At 38.8% G+C, this 20,373-nt stretch overlaps 2 protein-coding genes across 2 annotated transcripts in view; both read right to left on the reverse strand.

The window, feature by feature from the left end:
- The window catches only part of LOC145989825 (uncharacterized), a 157,972-nt gene extending 148,541 nt beyond the window's left edge, over positions 1-9,431 (reverse strand). Inside the window, exon 1 of the mRNA XM_083125207.1 lies at positions 9,264-9,431. Within this exon, the coding sequence (XP_082981333.1) occupies positions 9,264-9,315 (52 nt within the window). The 5' untranslated portion in view covers positions 9,316-9,431. The remainder of the gene's footprint in view (positions 1-9,263) is intronic.
- Positions 9,432-14,973: 5,542 nt separating this feature from the next.
- Positions 14,974-15,525, reverse strand: LOC145986757 (protein CFDP2-like). The gene has a single exon (XM_083121143.1). It carries the CDS (start codon positions 15,523-15,525, stop codon positions 14,974-14,976), a length of 552 nt encoding a protein of 183 aa, XP_082977269.1.
- Positions 15,526-20,373: the final 4,848 nt, after the last annotated feature.

Here is a 20,373-nt window from a genome sequence, read left to right on the forward strand (position 1 = left end):
GAATACAATGAAATATAAGGCGGCATTAGCACTTATATACAAATTACACGGTTGCAAAAATACCTAGTGTTCGATTTCAGACATTACCAAAAAATACTAACTTTTCGAAATTTGTTTGCTAGTTGCCTGAATAAAACGAACTATCTAAAAATGAGAGAGGCTTCAATTTCAAGTTTATCGGAGTTCCTCTTCAGAGGCATAAAGATGCACAAAAGGGAGAAATATAGGCGCAGAGATGATTCACTAACTCATCTTTGTTTACTTTATTCAATTCATAACAACATATTTAAAGAAACGTTTCTCATTATTTTAAAAATTTTATGCAACTTAAATTAAATATGATTCAAAACAAATATGCTATCCTTACATATTCCTCATTTTCATATTCGAGTTCGTTTAGCTAGGTAGCCTGGTAGGAAATATAAGGAATGTGTTAACTTCAGCGCCAGCTCAGCGAAAAGGATTCGCCAGTATTTGCAGAGGAAAATGGGATGAGAGAAAAGAGGGGAGGAGTTTGGATCAGGGTGGATGCAAGTTGCATCTTGCTCGAGAGAGCTGGTCTTGGGGTTGCGAAAGGAAGAGAAGAGGACAGTTGTTCGGGAGTGAGAAAAGGGGGTTTTGAGTTTTGGATAGAGGAGAGTGAGTTTGATTTTGAAGGAGATTCAAGCTGGCTTATGAACAGTGAACGTTAGAAACTTGTTTGGGAGTGAAGTGCTGCGAAGCTGAGAGACAATTTAATAGACAAACTTCAGCAAGCGAGTGAGAGTTAATTTAGAAACTCTTCGATCCACGCTTCAAGAGCGGGACAGGTAATATGCTTTTCTAATGCCATCCTTGCCTTTGCAGTCTTTAGGTCATTATAACCCAAATACAAGAGAGTTGCCATTCTTTAAAGGGTTCTGTAAATTTAAGTTTATTTGGGTACCTCCCGCAGTTAGCAGATGCAGCCAAGCGAGAGCTTACGGACTACCGCTAACCCCCAATGGTAAGAATTACATTCATCTAAAGGGTTCCAGGTTCGATCCCCGAACCTTTCGACGTTCACACGCTTAGTAAAAGTGTGTCACAATACGCTTTTCAATATGCAACATGTTTCATAATTGCCAACTTACAACTCTAAGAAGTTCAAATCTGACCAATATTGTGGCCAAATACTGGATTTCTATTCCAGCTTTTCTTTTGGTTGTAATCAAATTTAAGAACTATTCATTAATAACGCATTAGAACTTTCGTTTAAATTTTAATTTTTAAATTTTCTTTCAAGGGCATTTGCCTAGTTCGTTACACGTAATGTAAAAGAGGAGTTATTAATATTTCATTACACTTCAACTGTGAAAATTTTTCTAGGTCACCGGCTTTCACTCCAACAAGGCTATCCATCCATCGCTTCCAGACAATGCCTCACCTCATGCTGTCAGTGTTATCATAAAGTAAACACAGCTATCAGCGGGCGTTGCCTGTGGGCGTTTCGGTATCACTTTCTTCGAAGAAAATAAATTCCACGTTTGGGTAAAAGAAAAACAATGCCGAAATTCGCAACATGTCAGTGTTGCGGATATTCATTTGTGTTGCTTCAGGATCGACAATTACGTTACACCCTCCCTCTCTTTCTTTCTCAACCTATGACGTAAAGATATCCATTTCGATTACCTAAATTCTTTACCGCGATAACCCAACATCTCTTCTCCGAAGGCTTCTATTGAAACTACATATTTCTCAACAACCGATTTTGGTTTTCTTATCGGTTTTCTTTTGTTTGCATACTTCAGGCGAGCCATTGTTGTAAAAAGATGGCGCGTGGGCCGCCGCAGAAGTGAGAATTGACAAGGGTAATCTGAATGTATTGAGAAGTAATGGAGGAAGCTCGAGAACTCTCTCGGCAGCAACGTAGGAGGGAGTTTCCCACCGCCCGAGGACACCTCTTGCCGCTGTCGATAACCATAGAGGCAACATATGTTGAGAAATAACCCTCCGCGATCGGGACACTTCTTTTTCAGAAGTAAATCCTCTGGAGTAATGGAGAACGGACGGATGAATCTTGTCGCAAAGATTGTTCCTGATCTCCCGGATGATTTCTTCTGACAAGGCAAAAGAAACTGAGAGAGAGAGAGAGAGAGAGAGAGAGAGAGAGAGAGAGAGAGAGAGAGAGAGAGAGAGAGAGCTATCTCAGAAAGACTGAAACCACACTCCAAGAACACTATGTAGCCTTTGGCTTCCATTCGATCCAGTACGTGAATAGTTATGCATTCGCCTCAAATAAATCCTTGAAAATTCAACCAAATTTGATTTTATGAACAGTGTCGCCGTTTTACTCGCACACCCTCCTTACAATATTCGCTTATTTCGTTTGATTATTATACATCCCGTTCATGCAATCAGAAATCGAACCTAGAAATCTTTATTACTAATTTGCGGGTCGTACATTTTATATTAGCATTAGTATTAAAAAAAAAAACAGCTTACACTCAATTGAATTCATATAAATAATATTATTCCGACTGAATAAATATACATAGCACTTGTTTGAAAATAATTGAAGTCTCTGGTATTGAAATTACTAAATTTCGAATACATTAAGCACCTGTAAATTAAACTAGTTCGAACTGCGTTTACTACCTAACAGCTATATGCCCCATTGGTCTATGCTCATTATAATTTTGATTTATGTCTGTCATTACTTTTTTCCGTTCGTTGAGACTAAATCACGTTGCAATTCACAGTACCTAGACGTTTTCTGATTTGAGAGGAATTTGTAATATCTGATTCAATATCAATTTCACATTTAATTTGCTTTAACAGTTTGCCGTTTCAACAATCCTGAAGATAGACTAGAGGCCATTGTTCACATCTTGAAAAAATAAAGATTGAATAGAGGATCCCTGTTTTAATCAATTTAGTGATCTTAACAGTGTTGTGTGATATACTTCATCCAATATCACTAGAATCTTTGAAGATTAAGCTTTGATTAGGAAATCAATCTTAATTTTCTGCATCCTCCAGAGGAGATAACAAAGCCGAAACTTTTAACTGAGGATGTAATTATCGTAATTTGTTAAGGAGATGGAAGCTGTTACAATGTTGTCCTTGGTCCATACTTTTACAGGAACTCTCCTCCTGTTTAAGAGTCCCGGGTTTTATCCCCGGTGGAGGAGTATTACACAGTGGTTCGGATTCCACTTTAAACTGTAGGGCTAGTCCCAATTAGCCTATCTAAGGATAATGTTGACTTGAAACAATTTTTCACAAACTTTTTGACGGGACCACATTCTTCAACTGTGTGATGTTGGAGAAGAGAAGCAAGGCGTGATTGATTTCCTCTCCTTTCATTAACAGGGGTCAAGAACGGAAAAATAGAACCAAAAAATTACATAATGTTCAGTATTTTCCCTGGATTCGTTTTCACGAAGCTATTGTTTCTTACCAGACCCACAGAGCAAGCAAGTTGACTCTGAACTTGTTGCTAATAATCTCTTACATATTTCCCGATAACGCTGTAGTGTAATTATCACTACAAATGTATGTTACCATTTCTTACACCACCTGATGAATATTTTGGTACCGAAACTCAATTTGTGTATTTAATCGTTGTGAATAGTTGATAAGATGTGTCAAACTCTCACACATTTATAATGGTACAGCGATTATAGTAATATATTGTTGTAGTATGGCACTGTCTTTTTGTTATTTTAGAGATTTACGTAGGGTTATGATGTGCTCCTCCCATTTTCGAGATCAAATATAATGTGAGAATTTCGCCATATTATTTTGTTCCACCGAAGATTCCAGGTTCGAGGCTCGGTTCTGGTCAAGGATGTTCTTTGTGAGTGTCCCCTCATCAGTTTCATCTAATCATCATTCATATCATTGCCACGATTAGCCTAAAAGGCTGGTACTACGTAAAAGAAAAATACAAATGTCTTGGCCATGAATCGCACCTAGTGTATTCTTCAAAGTTCTGTAGGATTTGCAAGTATGAAGTCCGCCATTTCGAAATTTCTCTGCGCAAATAGTGACGCGAGACAGTTCTACCAATGCACACGTGAGAGGGAACGGGATTGCTTGGAGGGGGGCAACTGCAGTTACCCGCCTTCGAGCAGCGTGTACTGCTTCGCTCTGCACACTCGATCCATCCTCCCCTTCTCTGCCGCTATGCGCGACCTTGCTCCAGAGATGGCCGGGGCAGGGTATAGTTATCGCGGGCACATTGTTTGTGACTGCTTTCCACTTCACCCCCTCCCCTTCATTAACCGCGCACCGTATTCCATTCGGTTATTACAGTGCCACGCATGCCTGCAATTGCTGTGAGTTTTGTTAAGTTATAAAACATCTTACTTGGATAAAGGTTTGAGATTATCAGCTAAATTTAGAGCGCACTTAAGATTAAAAAAAATCGAATTTTCATTCGTCATCTTGAAAGATTTTAACAGATTTTGCTTAAATGCAATATCAGACGAATCTATATAGTAGCTGTATAAATGTCATGTTATATCAATACATTTTTGGCTGTTAACGTGGTCTCTCTATTAGACTTGGTCCTTTACGTCTAAATCATATTCTTGCCAAAGATTTCAATGTTAATTTGTACCCCAAGATATACGGTAACAGGCCTGTGCGTTTTGTTCTATATGCTTCTATATGTAGCCTATAAAGAGTTTTGAAAATGTCAAAAATCGATAAAATGTGGAAATACACGTACATACACACATGCACAAACACACACAGATATATCGTTACTGTGGACATATTGAATGTCATGCACATTCATGGTCTGCACGTAGAGATCCGGTGCATAAAACGCAGTCTTTGGCTCATATTTCACCATGAGGATCTTCGGATTAGTGTATTTTCCTTTGGAAATTCATCCTTCCCTTGACAAAAAGGTAACATTGTCCAACATTGGAAACAGTTGCTTCTCTGCCGGTGATAATAAATAAGAAACGTAAAAAATTGCTTACGTCTCACTTGCTATCAAGGGTGACAAAAAGTTCTTCTGCTCTGCGAAAAGAAAAGTGATTCCCAAGGCAGATAAACCAAACTTCACTCAAACGTACCTACGTGGCGCTCTCAATATAGGCGATAAATTTAATTGTAAGAAACTTAGTCTGTTGCTGGACTGCAAAAGTTATTACGACAGGTGTACATATACAGGACACATCAGCAAATGGCGGATTCTATACATTATAATTATCTTAAAAGTACACATACAGTAGACTCACATGTGTAACAAAATCTGTCGCCAAGAAAGAAGCAAAGACACAGGAGAGATAGAATGTGAAAGATAGTATCGGACATAAGATGCTAACAAATGTGTAAGATTAGGAAAAGAGCATGGATTTTTATGGCTATAACCAATTAGCTACTAAGATTTAGTTTCATTAGTGTGCACTTATTTCGACATCAGTATTTTCCGGATTCAAAACTATGCATTTTTACCCATTCTAAGAGTGCAAGGAGTAGAACAGGCGACATATGGCTGTAACGTTCGACATTAAACTGTAGCCACGCTCGAGAAAAGAGATTCCTAAATGTTGTCTCAGTGGAGTGCACCCTGTAACTGCCTACTTACTGCATAATGATTCGGTGCTTTCAAGTAAATGGATGTTTCGTTGCGTGTCCTTCATTCGCGAAGCCGTTTCTCATATTTGCAGTCGCAAACAGGATGGCCTTAGAAATATGAGGCGTTATACAGGGTGTCATTTTAATGGCGCCCACGGACCATAGATTCGTATAGATGACATCAAAAGAAACAACTTTTCTCAGTAACATTATTCTCGTTTGTGCGTCGATTCGACGGTGCAGTCGTTCAAAAAAGGCCGTTTTGCCGCCTGGTTGCTGGCAACCCAACACAACATTTGATCGTATCTGTGACGCGATTTCCTGCGGCGAAACAGCGCACGGCAGGGTAGCAAGGAACGCACGCATTTTGTGAAAATTGACAAATTACCAACCACATGATTAGCTGTAAAACGAAGGGAGAAACGCGTCCAGTAGGCCGATCATCATAGCCTACCAGCCAGAAGATCAAGTCATCTCAGGGGAAGGGAGAAGTGAACCAACGATATGAAAAATGAAAAAAAAAAAGTATTCAAAATTAAGTGTCCATATCGGATTTTGTCTCAGCCTACATGTCAAATATCAACAACAATACATTTTATTGGACTTACAGCTTACATGTGGCTGTTTACGCCCAGTTACATGTCAAATATTTGCAAATCTCGTTTGCAAGGTTGATATCTACAGGTTTGTGTCCAGATTCCTTGTGGTACTTTTGTGCTGATAACGGAAGTATCCGAGGTTCACGTTGTTACATTATGGCTAAAACACGAACAACCACAGTAACAATCTAATTATGAATCAGTAGCGAATATACTGCCCTGTTCACTTTTGCAAACTATTACATGTGTATCCGGTGCATAGATAAACACAGTCGTCGGAGAGCTTGTAGTAGTATTACTTATATCCCTGTTTTTTCAACCATTTTTGTCACTTGCCTCATAATGACCTAAATATACATTATATTATGTCTTGCTTACCTTTGGAATTTTGAGTTCTTTCATTTCTATTTTGTCATCTGTTCAGTGTGTTGCAGAAAACTAGTATCAGAAGGACGAAGTGGATAAACTAAATTGTAGATGCGAACTTGGTAACTACATTTGCAAATATTTGACGTGTAAGCTGAGACAAAATTCGATATGACCACTTCCACTCGTCCCCACGAACGCGGCTAAAAATATGGAAACAGTAACGTATAAATTAGCAATAACAGTCCTGAATGAAGCCAATTATCAAGTGAAATATCATCTTTACCTGAACAGTAAATATATACATATATCCTTTAGTGCGATACAAATGAAAAGTCTCATCATAGGGACGCTGAAGATCAGTTCATTGCTGATGCAGGACAAATTTCAATCTAATTTTTCTCCCTTATATCAAAAAACACCTCGACAAAACTTTCTCAGTATGAAGAGGAAGAATGGTAGTTAAAAATATCCAAAAATGAGAAAAATCGATTGGGGGGTGTTTTGAGCTGTTCAAACTTAAAATTTGAACATTTAAACAGAGTGTTCAAATTTTACTAAGTTTCAACATTTGATCATCTCATGATATGCAACAGTCCTGGCTCTTTACAACGAGCTCAAGAACGCTTATGTATCTTTATTCGTTCCCGAGATATACTTAATTGAAAAGAGCATGTTGCTCAAAAATGACATTTTGAGCAACCCTCATATAATTCGTAATAATCATATTTCAGCAAAATGCTTTCACAGGTATCGGTTTTGGAACAAAGCAAAGCTGTGTACCAAATATCATCAAAATTGGTGACTATCAGGGTCAACTCCTGCCTGATTTGACATGGAATGACCTATATATATATATATATATATATATATATATATATATATATATATATATATATATATATATATCTGTGTGTGTGTTCAAAAATTTAAAAAAACAGGCGCTTACACTGTGAAAATATTGCAAACGCTATTAGTATGATTTTGTAAATTTTCCGCTTTTTGTGGCAATTAGATTGCATTATAAATGCTCACAAGTCTATTCTGACGTGAATTTTACACAAATAAATGCTAAGTTTATATCTGTAATGAAGGGTACTCTTTTGCTCTTTCTATCGATGGACGATATCCACATCATGAAAATGAAATGAGCGATGAACGAAATATCGCTTACATATTGAAAAAATATTGTTTGAGTTATGTCGGTGATAATATCTATATCCTGAAGATGCGTTAACTCTGTATCACCTGTGCTCTATACGGCACATCGTGGCCGTTATGGTAACGTCGTCTCCATTTAATCAAGGGGTCCAGGGTTCGATACTCGGTGTAGGCACGTAAGCACATTGAACAGTGGTTCGAACTTCACTTTAAACTGTACGTCCAGTTACGATTAGGCTATTTTCGCATAAAGTGGACTTAAAACGTCACTTTAAATTCAAATTTCGTGACCAATAGATCGGCCTGTGGATTATATTTTACGAATAGAGTGCACATTGTAATTTTAGTTAGGGCACATGTTTAGTTGTGACATGGATAGAATTTTCTTTTTTTTCAGTTTTTCTTCTAGAGAGCAAAGTCTAAACAATGGAAGTGCCCAAAGGGAGATGTGAAAGTAAAAACTTCAATTGCACTGTCCAAAAGATAAATGTCGTAGTCACGATATAATGCCGATTTCATAATACAGTAAAATGCTGCATTGTGTTGTTAGAGTCAAGGTGGTGCTTACTATGTATATACGTATAGTGATATCTAATTTCATAAATCGCCGATCTCTAATCACAAGCGCTATCTCTAATCGCTATAAATATCTTATCCGGAATAATGATCGGATGTTTAGCACAGCACGCTACGACACTAGTTCCCGGTTCGAATGGCGGACTGGCCATGAGTATCCCTTCATCAATTTTATCCTATCAACACTCATCCTCATCACTATTAGCCAAAAGTGGTATAAATGCGAAGAAAATATACCAAATGAATCAATCAAACCGTTGAATGGTACTATATGTACGTATTCTCGGCGATATCTTAAGGGTACTAGAGACAGTTATCGTATTAAATTTTAGAAACCTCAATATCCGTTGTCTTGAGACTAGTGTTAGTCGGAGTCGAAAGAGTAACTGGCATTGCTAAAGAATGCAGTTATAGTTGATGAAGAAAATCATGAACCCCTCTCAGTCTGCACTTTCGTACACACACACATAATTAAATATTACGTATTGCATACAATGTTAGGATGTAACGACATAGCATTTCCTAAAAATTGTAATTGGTCATACTTTTCATCTCACATTGACAATTATATATTGTTTGGTCGAAATCCTTGAGATGAAGTTGTTTTAATATTTTTGTAACTCCCAACCTTAACATTCGAAATTTGTCAATCATTTGTAGGCTCTATCGTTACGTTTAGTCAAATGTAGATATACTCGGCGTTAATTTATCAGTAGACAGAAATCACAACGCTTAGCGTTACTCGTTTTAATAAACTCACGAAACACAGAAAATAGACAAATAGAAAAGTATTTAACTAAGCTCATATTCTACCAACTATGGCTCTATTTTTCGCTGCAAAACGATGAGTTGATAATTCTTCATTTCTCGTCTTCCGCCAAAATCTCTTCTTTTTGGTGATGAAGTTTCGCATGCTGTAATCATGCTAAACTTTCGGAAAGTTGCAGCGAGAAATCGACCACGTCGGCAGCCGGCAAGCGTAAAAAAGACAGTGTTGCCACTTACCTACGGTGAATATGCCCAAGAGGAGACACACGCAGAAGAATTTCGTGTTCATGTTCAGATCTTCTCTTCGCGATGTGTGGATGCAACAAGTGGTCGTTTTCGTTCTCGCAGGTCCGGGCTTATGTTGTCGCGTGGAGCATGTTGCTTCTGCGGTAGCTGTTCACAACCCAATAGATGATCCCTACACCAACACTCCGATTCCTACCTGCCCGGGTTCGCGTCCTACCTGCGTGACCAGCCAATCGCCGAGAGCACGCTCCGAGGCTCCTTCTCCCATTGGCCCGCCGCTTCGAGCAGGGGCGGATGACGTCATAGGGAAATTTCTCATAACAGGGAACCAACATAAGGAGTCTCCCTTCCATCCCATCCCCCTATGGTATATAATTTCTGTCACTGCCTTCATCTTACCGCACGCCGATCTTCAATTGTCACACTCGTTACACTTGCATTGCTTCCCCCTTCCCTTCAACTCCTGCGCCCACTCGTCCCCACCTACACGTATCCTAACTTATACGCTGGTCAGTAAAAAAAGGAAAACTTTGAAGTCTTTCATTAAGTCTCATACGGGCCATAAAAGACAATAAAACTACACCACAAACTCATTACCCTGTGTCTATTTCAGTGATACGCGAGGTCGTATATCTTTCCTAGCATAGAACAACAGGCAGCAAGCGAACAGCTGAGCATACAATTCGATTTCCACTTGGTACAGGGTGCAGCATAAGTAGGTGACGAATTCTGCCTATCCTATCAACGGGAATAGTTCTCACACTACTTACGGAGTTACATATAGAAGACAAGAATGAAGGTTGAAACTGTCGAGTATTAGCAGAGCAAAGGAGAGGAGGGAAGTTGCGTATGTATAAAGACTAGTACGAAAAAAGAAACCACAATATTGTCATTGTAAAAGGATACTGTCTGTTTTTACTTTTAAGTCACACGCATTTACCGTTATGTTAACCCGCAACGAAAGGAATCAAGAATGATAATGAAGTGAATAATAAAGCATTTAAAGCATCAAATTCCAGAGGAAGAATCCTGAATCTTCAATGAGGTTTCCTTAACATCCAGTTTTACCTGAAACGTTTCCGTTAATTTACTGAACACATTTCGTAGGTTAGAATACTTCACTATTCTGTAGTTTTGAAAGTTTAAAGTCTCAACCAAGAAAAGATAGCGATTCGTGGGTTTAAATCGGGAGACCATGTCGTCAAAACTGAAATTCCACGTATCGCTGAATCATTATTGAAGTAATCTGACGTTCCAGTAAAATGAAATTGATGCTAAAGGCAAGATGAATAGAAAATATCATCAAATAGGCAAGGAGTTAAGAGCATAAGATAAATATGTATGTTATAAGATTTTACCATCTGAGCTTTGTTTCAATTGACAGAAATTGATGCATCCCTCGTTTTATAAATTCTGGAATACACTGTTAGTTCTACATTATACACACAGAACTGGAAATGCATCAGATCAAAGTTTATGCACTTTTGGTGCATCAATTGATGCAGTTACATGTGTAATTTATGTTTGCTTGAAGTTATCATGCCTGATCTTCTAAATTGATGCACTTTTAGTGTATATGCGGCCCAGCAGCTGACAAACGTACGCTATGATGCATTTTCTGTGTATTTTGATGCATCAGAAAGTGCACTTTGCATGCATGATGATGCATGCATCAACAGTTTATGCATTTTAATGTGTTATTGCAGTGAACACTTTTGTGCCAATTGAAACATTCTGGGTTCTGTGTGCACATAACACAGGAGTAAGATCCTCTTCGCGATCACATTCAAAACAATACGAAACACTGGCACACCTTCTTCCCATATAGTTCACAAGAAGTCCCAGATTTAAGGGAGTTCAGCCCCTGACCTTCATCTGGAAAGGGGCCTCCATTGGGAAGGGAAAATTTGGTTAAATGGGTACAAAGCTTAAAAACGAGAATTTGAAATGTAGTCCCGGCCTCCACATATATAAATCCTAGCCTAGCTATGAGTAGTCTATAGTTTGACTTACAATGCAAATAGACACTAGCCGACCCCGGTTGCTGAATGGTTATCACATCGCGCTACGACGCTAGGGGTCTAGGGTTCAAATCCCGGTGAGTGCCGGGATAAATTTCATCATGTCATCACTCATACCCATCTTCACGATTAGCCAAAAATGGCAAAAACGCAAAGTAAAATAAACCAAATTGATCAATCAGTCATATATACCTAGGTACACTAAAAGCACAGCTTAAGTTAAGTCTAATCTACAATAGGAACATTGTAGAACTGCTCTCCAACTGTTGTACATGGTTTGTTAAAATCTATGTATTCTTTGCAATTTTTACTCGTTATATTATTTTTCAAAAACCCGAAAAAGACAAAAAACTTGAAGTATTTGATGACGATATTTTCTTAGGATAGCAATGAGATGAGTTCCCGGAAGTTATCGATCTTTTGAGAGCTAATGCCACTCTCATCTTCAAGGATTAAATTGATGAGAGTAACGCTAGCTATCGAAAGATCGAAAACTTTTAAGAACCCGCCTTCCCAAGTCTCGTCTCGTTTTTACTATTCCTCTCTAGGTTCGCTCAAAAGCGTGTTAAAGAAATAATTGAAGATGTTCGTGACACATAAAATTCTTCTTCTATGGCGCTGCGGTTCGTATTCGGTCCATGGCCTCCCCAATCTTCCTCTTCCATCCCGTCCTATCCAAGGCTTCTCTCTTCCAATTCCTAGCTCTAAACATAGCTCTTATATAAGCTGAGATGGGTACATCTTTGTAAAGTTTAAGTAATTCCTCATTTGTTCTTATTCTCCAAATAACTTGCACTTTTATTGGCCCAAATATTTTCCTCAGTATTTTCCGTTCAAAGAAGTCCACCATTTCAGCTGCGCTTTGATTAAATGTCCATGTTTCACATGTATAATTATGCTGCGAATTAGGGTTTTATACAATGTAACTTTGACTCTATGGTTTACTCCATGATATATAATCAATGGTAGTAATGAGAAGTATGCTTTATTGACTCTTTGTAATCTAATTCTTACTTCTATCACCTCATCATTTTTGTCTGTGATGAATACTCCTAGATAAGGAAAACTTGATACCACTTCCAATTTATGTTCTCTAATTTTTATATGATTTTATTTTGACTTTGATTTCTTTGTTTGGACTAATTTGTTTGTTTTATTTGTGTTAATTGTAATCCAATTTCCTTCCCTTTCTCGTCTAGTGTTTCCACTACTTCTTTAATTGATCTTATTGATCTTCCTATGATATTGATGTCATCTGCATACCCAACTATTTGGGTCGACTTATATTATAATGTTCATCTAGTATCTATCATTAGTTTCCTTATCACATACTTCAGAGACAGATAGAACAGGAATGGTGCCAAGCCACCTCCTTGTTTGAGACCTTGTTTAACTGAAAAGCTCTCTCCAATATGTTGTTGTTGATTTGGTGTTTTAAGTCCACTTTATGCACAGTAAGGCTAATCGGGACTGGACCTACGGTTTAAAGTGGGATCAGAACCACTATGTGCCTCCACCGGGGCTCTCTCCCATATTTGCTTGTATCTTTTCACGTGCTTTGTAGTTCTGCATCGTCATTTCTACCAATCGAATTAATTTTGTGGGTATTCTGAATGTACTCAATATGTTTTCAATTTTAGTTCTATCAATGGAGTCATAGGCTTGTTTAAAATCGACAAAGACTTGTGTTATTTCTACAGAGCATTCCCTGACATTCGCTACGAGACTCGGCGGCAAGCGGCCCGGCATTAGCGCTTGTCTTTCCCGGTGAACGGGTCAGCGACAGTCGGTAGAGTCGGCTATTAGAATTACAGTTTTCATATTGTGTGCTAACCTTGACTACAGAAGGTGTTGAAAATGATGTTCCTCTGCTGCAACACATTCCTGGCATCTCCGAAGGAAATTGGCATTTACACGTGCAAGTTCGTTTACTGTAATTCTCGTACAATACTCTCTTTTAACTCACGGATGGTGTGCGGATTGTCTTTGTATACTTTCTTTTTTAGATTTCCCATTTTCCTTTAGAGGTTTAATATAATGATCCTATGTTGAATGGGAATACCAGGAAATTTCGTTGCAAAACGTCGTCCCACTTCTCCACAATTCCTCTTTCCGAAGTAACACTGCTCTACAAGATAAATCCTTTGTTGTAATGTAAACTTTTGTGGTTCCATATTAAGCCACAATCTTCAACACACGGACACGACACAACACAACTTCCGAGGGAGGATTATACTGGCGTCAGTCTGCAACGTCAACAGAAGGGAAAGAGAGCGAAGGCAGAGAGAGCGAAAAAAAAAAAAACAGACTGTAGCGTGCGACTGTCGCGGACCCGTTCACCGGGAGAGACAAGCTCTGATGCCGGGCCGCTTGCCGCCGAGTCTCGTAGCGAATGTCAGGGAATGCTCTGTATGTTCCCTTCCCAACACTTCTCTAGTATCTGTCTGACTGTGTGCATTTGATCTATTGTAGATCTGCCTTTTCTGAAGCCGGTTTGGTACTCTCCTAATGCTTCTTCTGCATACGGTTGTATACTTTCCCTAAGTATGCTTGTCAATATCTTGTATGCTACACACAGCAACGATACTCCCCTGTAATGTTCACATATTTGTTTATCCCCATTATTGAATATGGGGTAAATTATACTCTCTTTCCAGTCATCTGGCATAAGTTCTAGGCTTCAGACTTTGCACAACAGTAAGTGTAGGGATTCTAACAGCTTCTTCCCTCCATATTTCTGCTGGTATCCTGTCTTTCCCTGGTGCTTTGTTATTTTTCTAGGTTCCGAATAGCTTTTCGAATTTCTGCTAGTGTGGGTGGCTCTTCTGGTTCTTCTGACTCTTCTTCCCTCCTTGGTCTCATTTCTTGGTCCTCATTTGGGGTCCTGTGTTGTTCAGTAAGTGTTCAAAATATTCAGCTCATCTATTTAATATTTGCCTTTCATTCCCTAGTAGTTTTCCCTCTTTATCTTTGCAGATATTTGTTCTTGGTTTAAAACCTTCCCTTATATTCTTTATTTCCTTGTATGCCATGTATGTATTTCTTTGTTTAAAGTCTTGATTGATTTTATTTATTTTCTCTGTTACATGTTTTCTTTTCTTCCTACGACATATGTTATACACTCTTTTTCCTAGCTCTTCCAATTTTTGTTTCTTTGCTCTTGTTGATCTATCTAGATATGACTGATATACTGTATCTCTTTCTTGGATGGCCCTTTCGCATTCTTCATCAAACCATTCCTTCCCTTTGTTGTACTGCATTGGTCCTGATACAACCTTTGCTGTTTCCTCAATATTTGATTTTATATTATTCCATATTTCTTCCACTTCTGCTTCTTCTGTTACTTGCTTGTTTTTTGTGCCTACTTGTTCTAGTGTGCGCGCAAAATTCTTTCTTAAACCTCTTACTATGTATCTTTTCTGTCAGTTTCGTAATATCGTACTTCTGATTCGTTTCTGTTTTGTTTCTTTGTGATTTTGTTATTCGTCCTCTGAAGACTACTTTGACTAGGTAATGGTCTGTTCCGCAACTGGCCCCTCTGTATGATCGCACATTTATAATGCTTGTTGCTCTCCCTCGATCTATCAAAACATGGCCTATTTGATTGTTGGTTTTTCCATCAGTTGATCTTCATATATATTTACGTATTTGTTTTCTAGGGAACATTGTGGGTGCTATTATCATATTTTACTCATTGCCAGGTCAATGAGTCTATGACCATTATCGTTGGAATTTCCATGTAAGCTGTGCCTTCCAATTGTTTCTTTATAGATTTCTTCTTTACCTAATTGTGCGTTCAGGTCCCCCGTTATCATCTTCGCATCGCTGGATGGCACACTGTCTATTGTCTTTTCTAGTTTATCATAGAAGTCATCTTTTATTAATTGTTCCTTTTCTTCTGTACGTGCATAGAAATGTATGATGGTTACATTAAAGAATTTAGTTCTCATTCTTATTTTACATATTCTCTCATCTATAGGCTTAAAATCAATTATGTTCTCTTTCATTCTTCTCTCTACTATGAAGGCCACCCCTGCTTCTCCATTTCCTTTGTTTTTGCAACTACTGTATATAACATGTGTCTTTGTTTCCCATATATCATTATCTGTCCACCTTGTTTCCTGTAGGGCAGCAATCTGTATGTTATATTTAATCAGTTGGTCCGTGACTATTTTCAGGGCCCCTGGTTTGAGAAGTGTTCTGATGTTCCATGTACCCATCTCAATGTCCATATCCTTTTGCCTTGGTCGTCTTAGTTTATGTCCATCCTTGCGAGGCTCTGATTGTGGTTTCGTAACTGTTGGAATTTTTCTGGGCTGAGTTGTCGGAACAGCGCCCAACCCCCACCTTTGGGGACCAGGATTTTCTTTCAGGTTTTGCTCCCTTAGCCTTTGAAGTTCCTCTTCTCCACAAGGCTGTGGTTTCCCCTCTTCTCTCAAGAGGGTGGGTTGCCTCTTCCGCCATCTCTGCCATCCCGAAGGTTTCCTTCTCCGCTACAGATGCCGTTGAGGTCTTCACCGTATCCCTGGTAAGGGGCCCTTACAAGGTGCTGCCATCCGGAGCCAGATGGACCAAGGTTTTTTTTTTAAGAGGTATTACTCCTCTAGGTTTTTCCGACTCCTGAGCCGTTGAGAGACCATCCATCTTCTTCCGCCTTTGGAGCCCTTGACCGTTAGGTTGCTTCTTAGTCTGGCTCTTTACCCGCTAGCCTGCTCGGCATGGGAGACCCTGCCAGTAGCTATTCTACTACCGGTATAGCCTATGTGATCATCAGAGGACGCAAGCCGCACAACCAACTACAAGGTCCTGCAACCACTAGGTGGGGGAGGCATAAAATATCAAAATAAAATTTGTCAGATTATTAGAGAGAAATCGACAAAAATAAGATTTTACTTGCTCAGAATAGACAGACATACTGTCAAGATGTACCATAACACAGTGGCGTGACGATCTCAAGGAAGAAAGGCGGCTCCTGTCGAAGGAATGTAGTGGTGCTGATGAGCTGGAAACGATCAAGTATGGTGATTGGGAGATACCATCCCTAGCAGGGACCCTAGCGTCAAATCCCGGATAAAGTATTTTGTAGTCCTCCATCTTATCTAACCGTCATTAATCCTTGCTATGTACAAAAGTATGTAGTAAAGTGGCCTAAAATAACCAAAATGGCAAGATAAATACTCAACTCTCTTCCTATGCATCAACTAAACCAGTACAGAAAAAAATCAGGTAACTAGAATCTGAATTGTTGATCTATAGGCAACTCGACGTCCGTGGCGGAGTAGTAGCACAGCGGCTGCGACGCCATGGGTCCCAGGTTCGGGCATGGGTGTTCTTTGTGAGTGTGCTTTCATCAATTTCATCATATCATAGACCAAACTCATCGTCGCCATTAGCCAGAAGTGGCAGAAAAGTGACGTAAAATACACGAAAATGGTGCACACATATATATTTTTCTTAGTCGTTGTGTAGATTCGTCCCCATGCCCCTCGCTCCGGACGGGCGTGAGTGTTCGTGTAAGTGTTCTACCATATTGATATTAGTGAACTAGGATACTGATCAGTGGCGTGGCGTGACACTCTCGAAACTGTAAGCAATTCTAGTTAAAACGCCATGTATTTTTAGAAACTTCAGCTACTGTATAATCAGTTAAAAAAAATAATGAATTTCACAAAACCCCCACATTAAAAACACAAAAGTGCAGATCATTATAGAGTCATAGGCTGTAAGGCGTAGCACGGACTCCTTTCACAGCCAACTGATTTCCATCCGGTCTCGATTCGATGCCAGAGGTCCCGGGTTCGAATCCCGGACTGGGCATGGGTGTTCTTTGTAAGTACCCCTTCATCAATTTCATCATATCATCACTCATCTTCATCTTCGCGATTAGCCAAAAACTGGCAGAAAAGCGAAGTAGAATAAACCAAATCAATCAATCAATCAATCAACCACCTGATTTCGAGTCACATAAGGAGAATTACAATTGTTACACTACATTATATGCACAATTTATCAGTTTGGTAATTCGTGGTCCTGCGCTGCACTGTTTACAACCAGTTTCATAAATAAATTGAAACCAAATTTAAAACAGAAAAAAACAGTAAATGTGCTTGAACACTCTAATTACCTTGCACTAAACGATGTCTACATCAACAAGTCTTCAATCGCGCAATTAGCCACTTTCAGTTGATAATGACATTCCCGAGGGTAAAGACATCCGGAAATATTGAACACAGCACTAAAAGTTCATGGAGTAATCATTTTTCCAGCTGCTTCCACAGGAAGTTACAGTCTGCTGCGTGACGCTGTCTAGCAGAGGGCAAGGACCGCTATCATGTCTTGCCGGATCGGTAAGTGCGTTTCTTATACATGTCTTACCACGGTATATTTTGACATCATTAAATGCTAGGCCCTCAACAAGCTAGCACACAACAAACGCTGATTAACTTTTGAATACGTTAAATTTCGCCCTGTAGGTTTACGAGCTGAATATTATTTATAATTATTATTTACAATGTTTAAGTACACGCCACGCCCCTGCTCCTCATATTGTTGTTGTTATTTCTGTAGAATAGTTACTGCCATTTTATGGTTCTTGCTTTACAACTTAAGTACCAAAGGAAGACCCTCTTGTGTTTTTCTTAAGTAAGTACAAGAGGAAACACTTAGCGTTTCTGTGGAATTCTGCAAGAGGTTTGCAACGCAGAGAGAGTGGTCGCGTAGGTCTGTGCGTAGAGTGCGTTGTAAAAAGGGTGTGACCTGTAGCAATTCCCTCCTGTGTTGTTTTTCGTGATCTACCGTCGCACTCGGTGAACTGGGATCCTTTCCAAGGTCTCGCCACGTGCGTGTGGAGGCGTTGGCATCGCGAGCGAGGGAACTCAAACCCAAGTCCCGCAGCTAAACTGCCGAATGTTTCTAAAGCGATACATAATTTAAAAGTGAAAGCTTTCTTTTCAGTTATTAAATAAATTTGTCGCGGAGCAGAAAAGGTTATGACGCAACCTCTTGGTACACTAGGCATTGGAAGGCATGAAAAGCTGTTTTTGACTTCGTATCTGGTTAATCGCGACGATGATGAATTGATGGGTGGAGGAGCTTTTGAAAACAACACAATGAAACTTTCGTGACTTATACCCAACATTATAACTAGAGACTATGGTTTGGTAGCGAGTTCCCCTAACCGCCGAGAAGACTTGCATTTTGGCTTTTTCACGAGTAGATCATAGAGGATCCATACGTAGAACTTAAAGGAACTGTTAATCTGCCACTGGTAATTTTGTTACTTTTTATGACCACATTTTGCAAGGAAGCAATCCAAACAACCATATATTCTCAGAATTCCATCAGGGTTAATCCCGAATCATCTGATTAACAGGCAATTATTACGTGTTAGACTGATTCCACTATAAAAGAAGGAAGACCAGGATTAGCAGCGAATATCAACGTCTGCACACCAGGTGTTTCCCGAAACTTCACTGACTGGTTGCTTATTCCTAATTAATCGGTGCCTATGGAGTAATATTCAAAACATCGGGCTCATCCAACTATACAAAGAGGATGAAGCTGTGCGCAAAATTTGTAAAATGTGAGGAACTTTAACTCTCATTCCACCAGAGAAAATTAATGAGGCCTGGTTGTTGATAATGGGAGAAGGACCTCCAATGAAAAACTAATTCAGTTTCTCGACTACTTCGTTCAGGGGGGGGGATTATGGCTCAGACTGCGCCATCGAGACTTTTGGGGGGATTATTTCCCTTTAAATAATATAAAATTCAACGTTTATATATTTTTGTAAAATATATGAAAGATTTTTACACCTTGAATTCACCATATTTAATCCATTAGATGAAGATAATAAAGTGTTTAAGGGTATTATTGAAAGGGGGGGGGTAAAATATCCAAACTCTTACATATTAGGCCTTAATTGAGATGTGCGTTTTGGGGGGGAATTCTGAATTAAACGTTTAGGGGACAGTATCCAACTCTAGGTCTTAGATTATGACGGGTATTTTGTTCAGAGGGGGATTGAGCATTACATTGGGGGGGGGGGCATCAAATTCTTGTGTATTGCTATTGTCTTAGACTGTTGCGGGAATTCTGGTGTGGAGACTGAGAATTAATTTTTTGGAGGAGGCAATATCCAATAGTCTAAATTAGCATGGAAATTTTGGTGGTAGGATTGAATATTAAATTTAAAGGGGGATAGGCTGGAAGCTCTTGATAAAATGTTAAATCTTAGATTGTCAATGGATTTCTGTAGTGGGGAGAGAGAGAGTTCGAATATTAAATCTTGGAGACTGTATTTAGCGATATGGTATCCACACGTTTTCAACCCCGAACGTGCCAAAAGAGAAGCTGGAAGAGAGTAAATATTTCGGGATCATACGAAAGTATTGACACCCCATTAAATTAATATTCTTGAAAGCTTGCAAAGAAATGGATGTAAACATTTTCTTGCTGAATGTAGTTTTATACTATAGCTGCATTACAAGACATAGGCGATATTCTTGATATTCATTAATAACATCACTTCTTAAAATATAGCTTAATGCTTAGTGTTAGTCGCAGGGAAATTTTACTTTAACAAGTTAAATTTGCACTGAAGATAAAATCCACATATTTATTGTTATGGGTTACTAAAATAATTATATTTACCACAAGAAAACAGAAAGGGGGAGTTCTTTGAAAGAGGAACCGTATTATTCCAGTTGTTTTTTTAATTTTTTTTAATTTATTTATTTTTATTTTATCGCCCTGAGCTTAAGAAGTTCTAGCTAGGGTTCTGTAATGTCTCGTGAAATAATAATTGAATCAGTCATACGGCTGGAACATGTTTGTTTTGCCAAGCTTGAATTTTCTATTTTTATCTTAAGTTGTGTAACAATTTGTGTTAAATACTCAAATTGTGAATTTTATAAACCCACCCACAAACACTATTTATATGCATATTTACATAATTTAATTTGCTACATTTAACCAATCAATGTGCTAGCTTTACTTTCTTTCGAAAATCGAACAATTAAAAAATATGGTTCAACACGGTATTTCATTCAAATAGACACCAATTATTACGTATTCATCCA

The sequence above is a fragment of the Lepisma saccharinum genome, chromosome 1, assembly GCF_977018435.1.
Source record: "Lepisma saccharinum chromosome 1, izLepSacc3.1, whole genome shotgun sequence".
In the NCBI taxonomy this organism is placed as follows: domain Eukaryota; kingdom Metazoa; phylum Arthropoda; class Insecta; order Zygentoma; family Lepismatidae; genus Lepisma; species Lepisma saccharinum.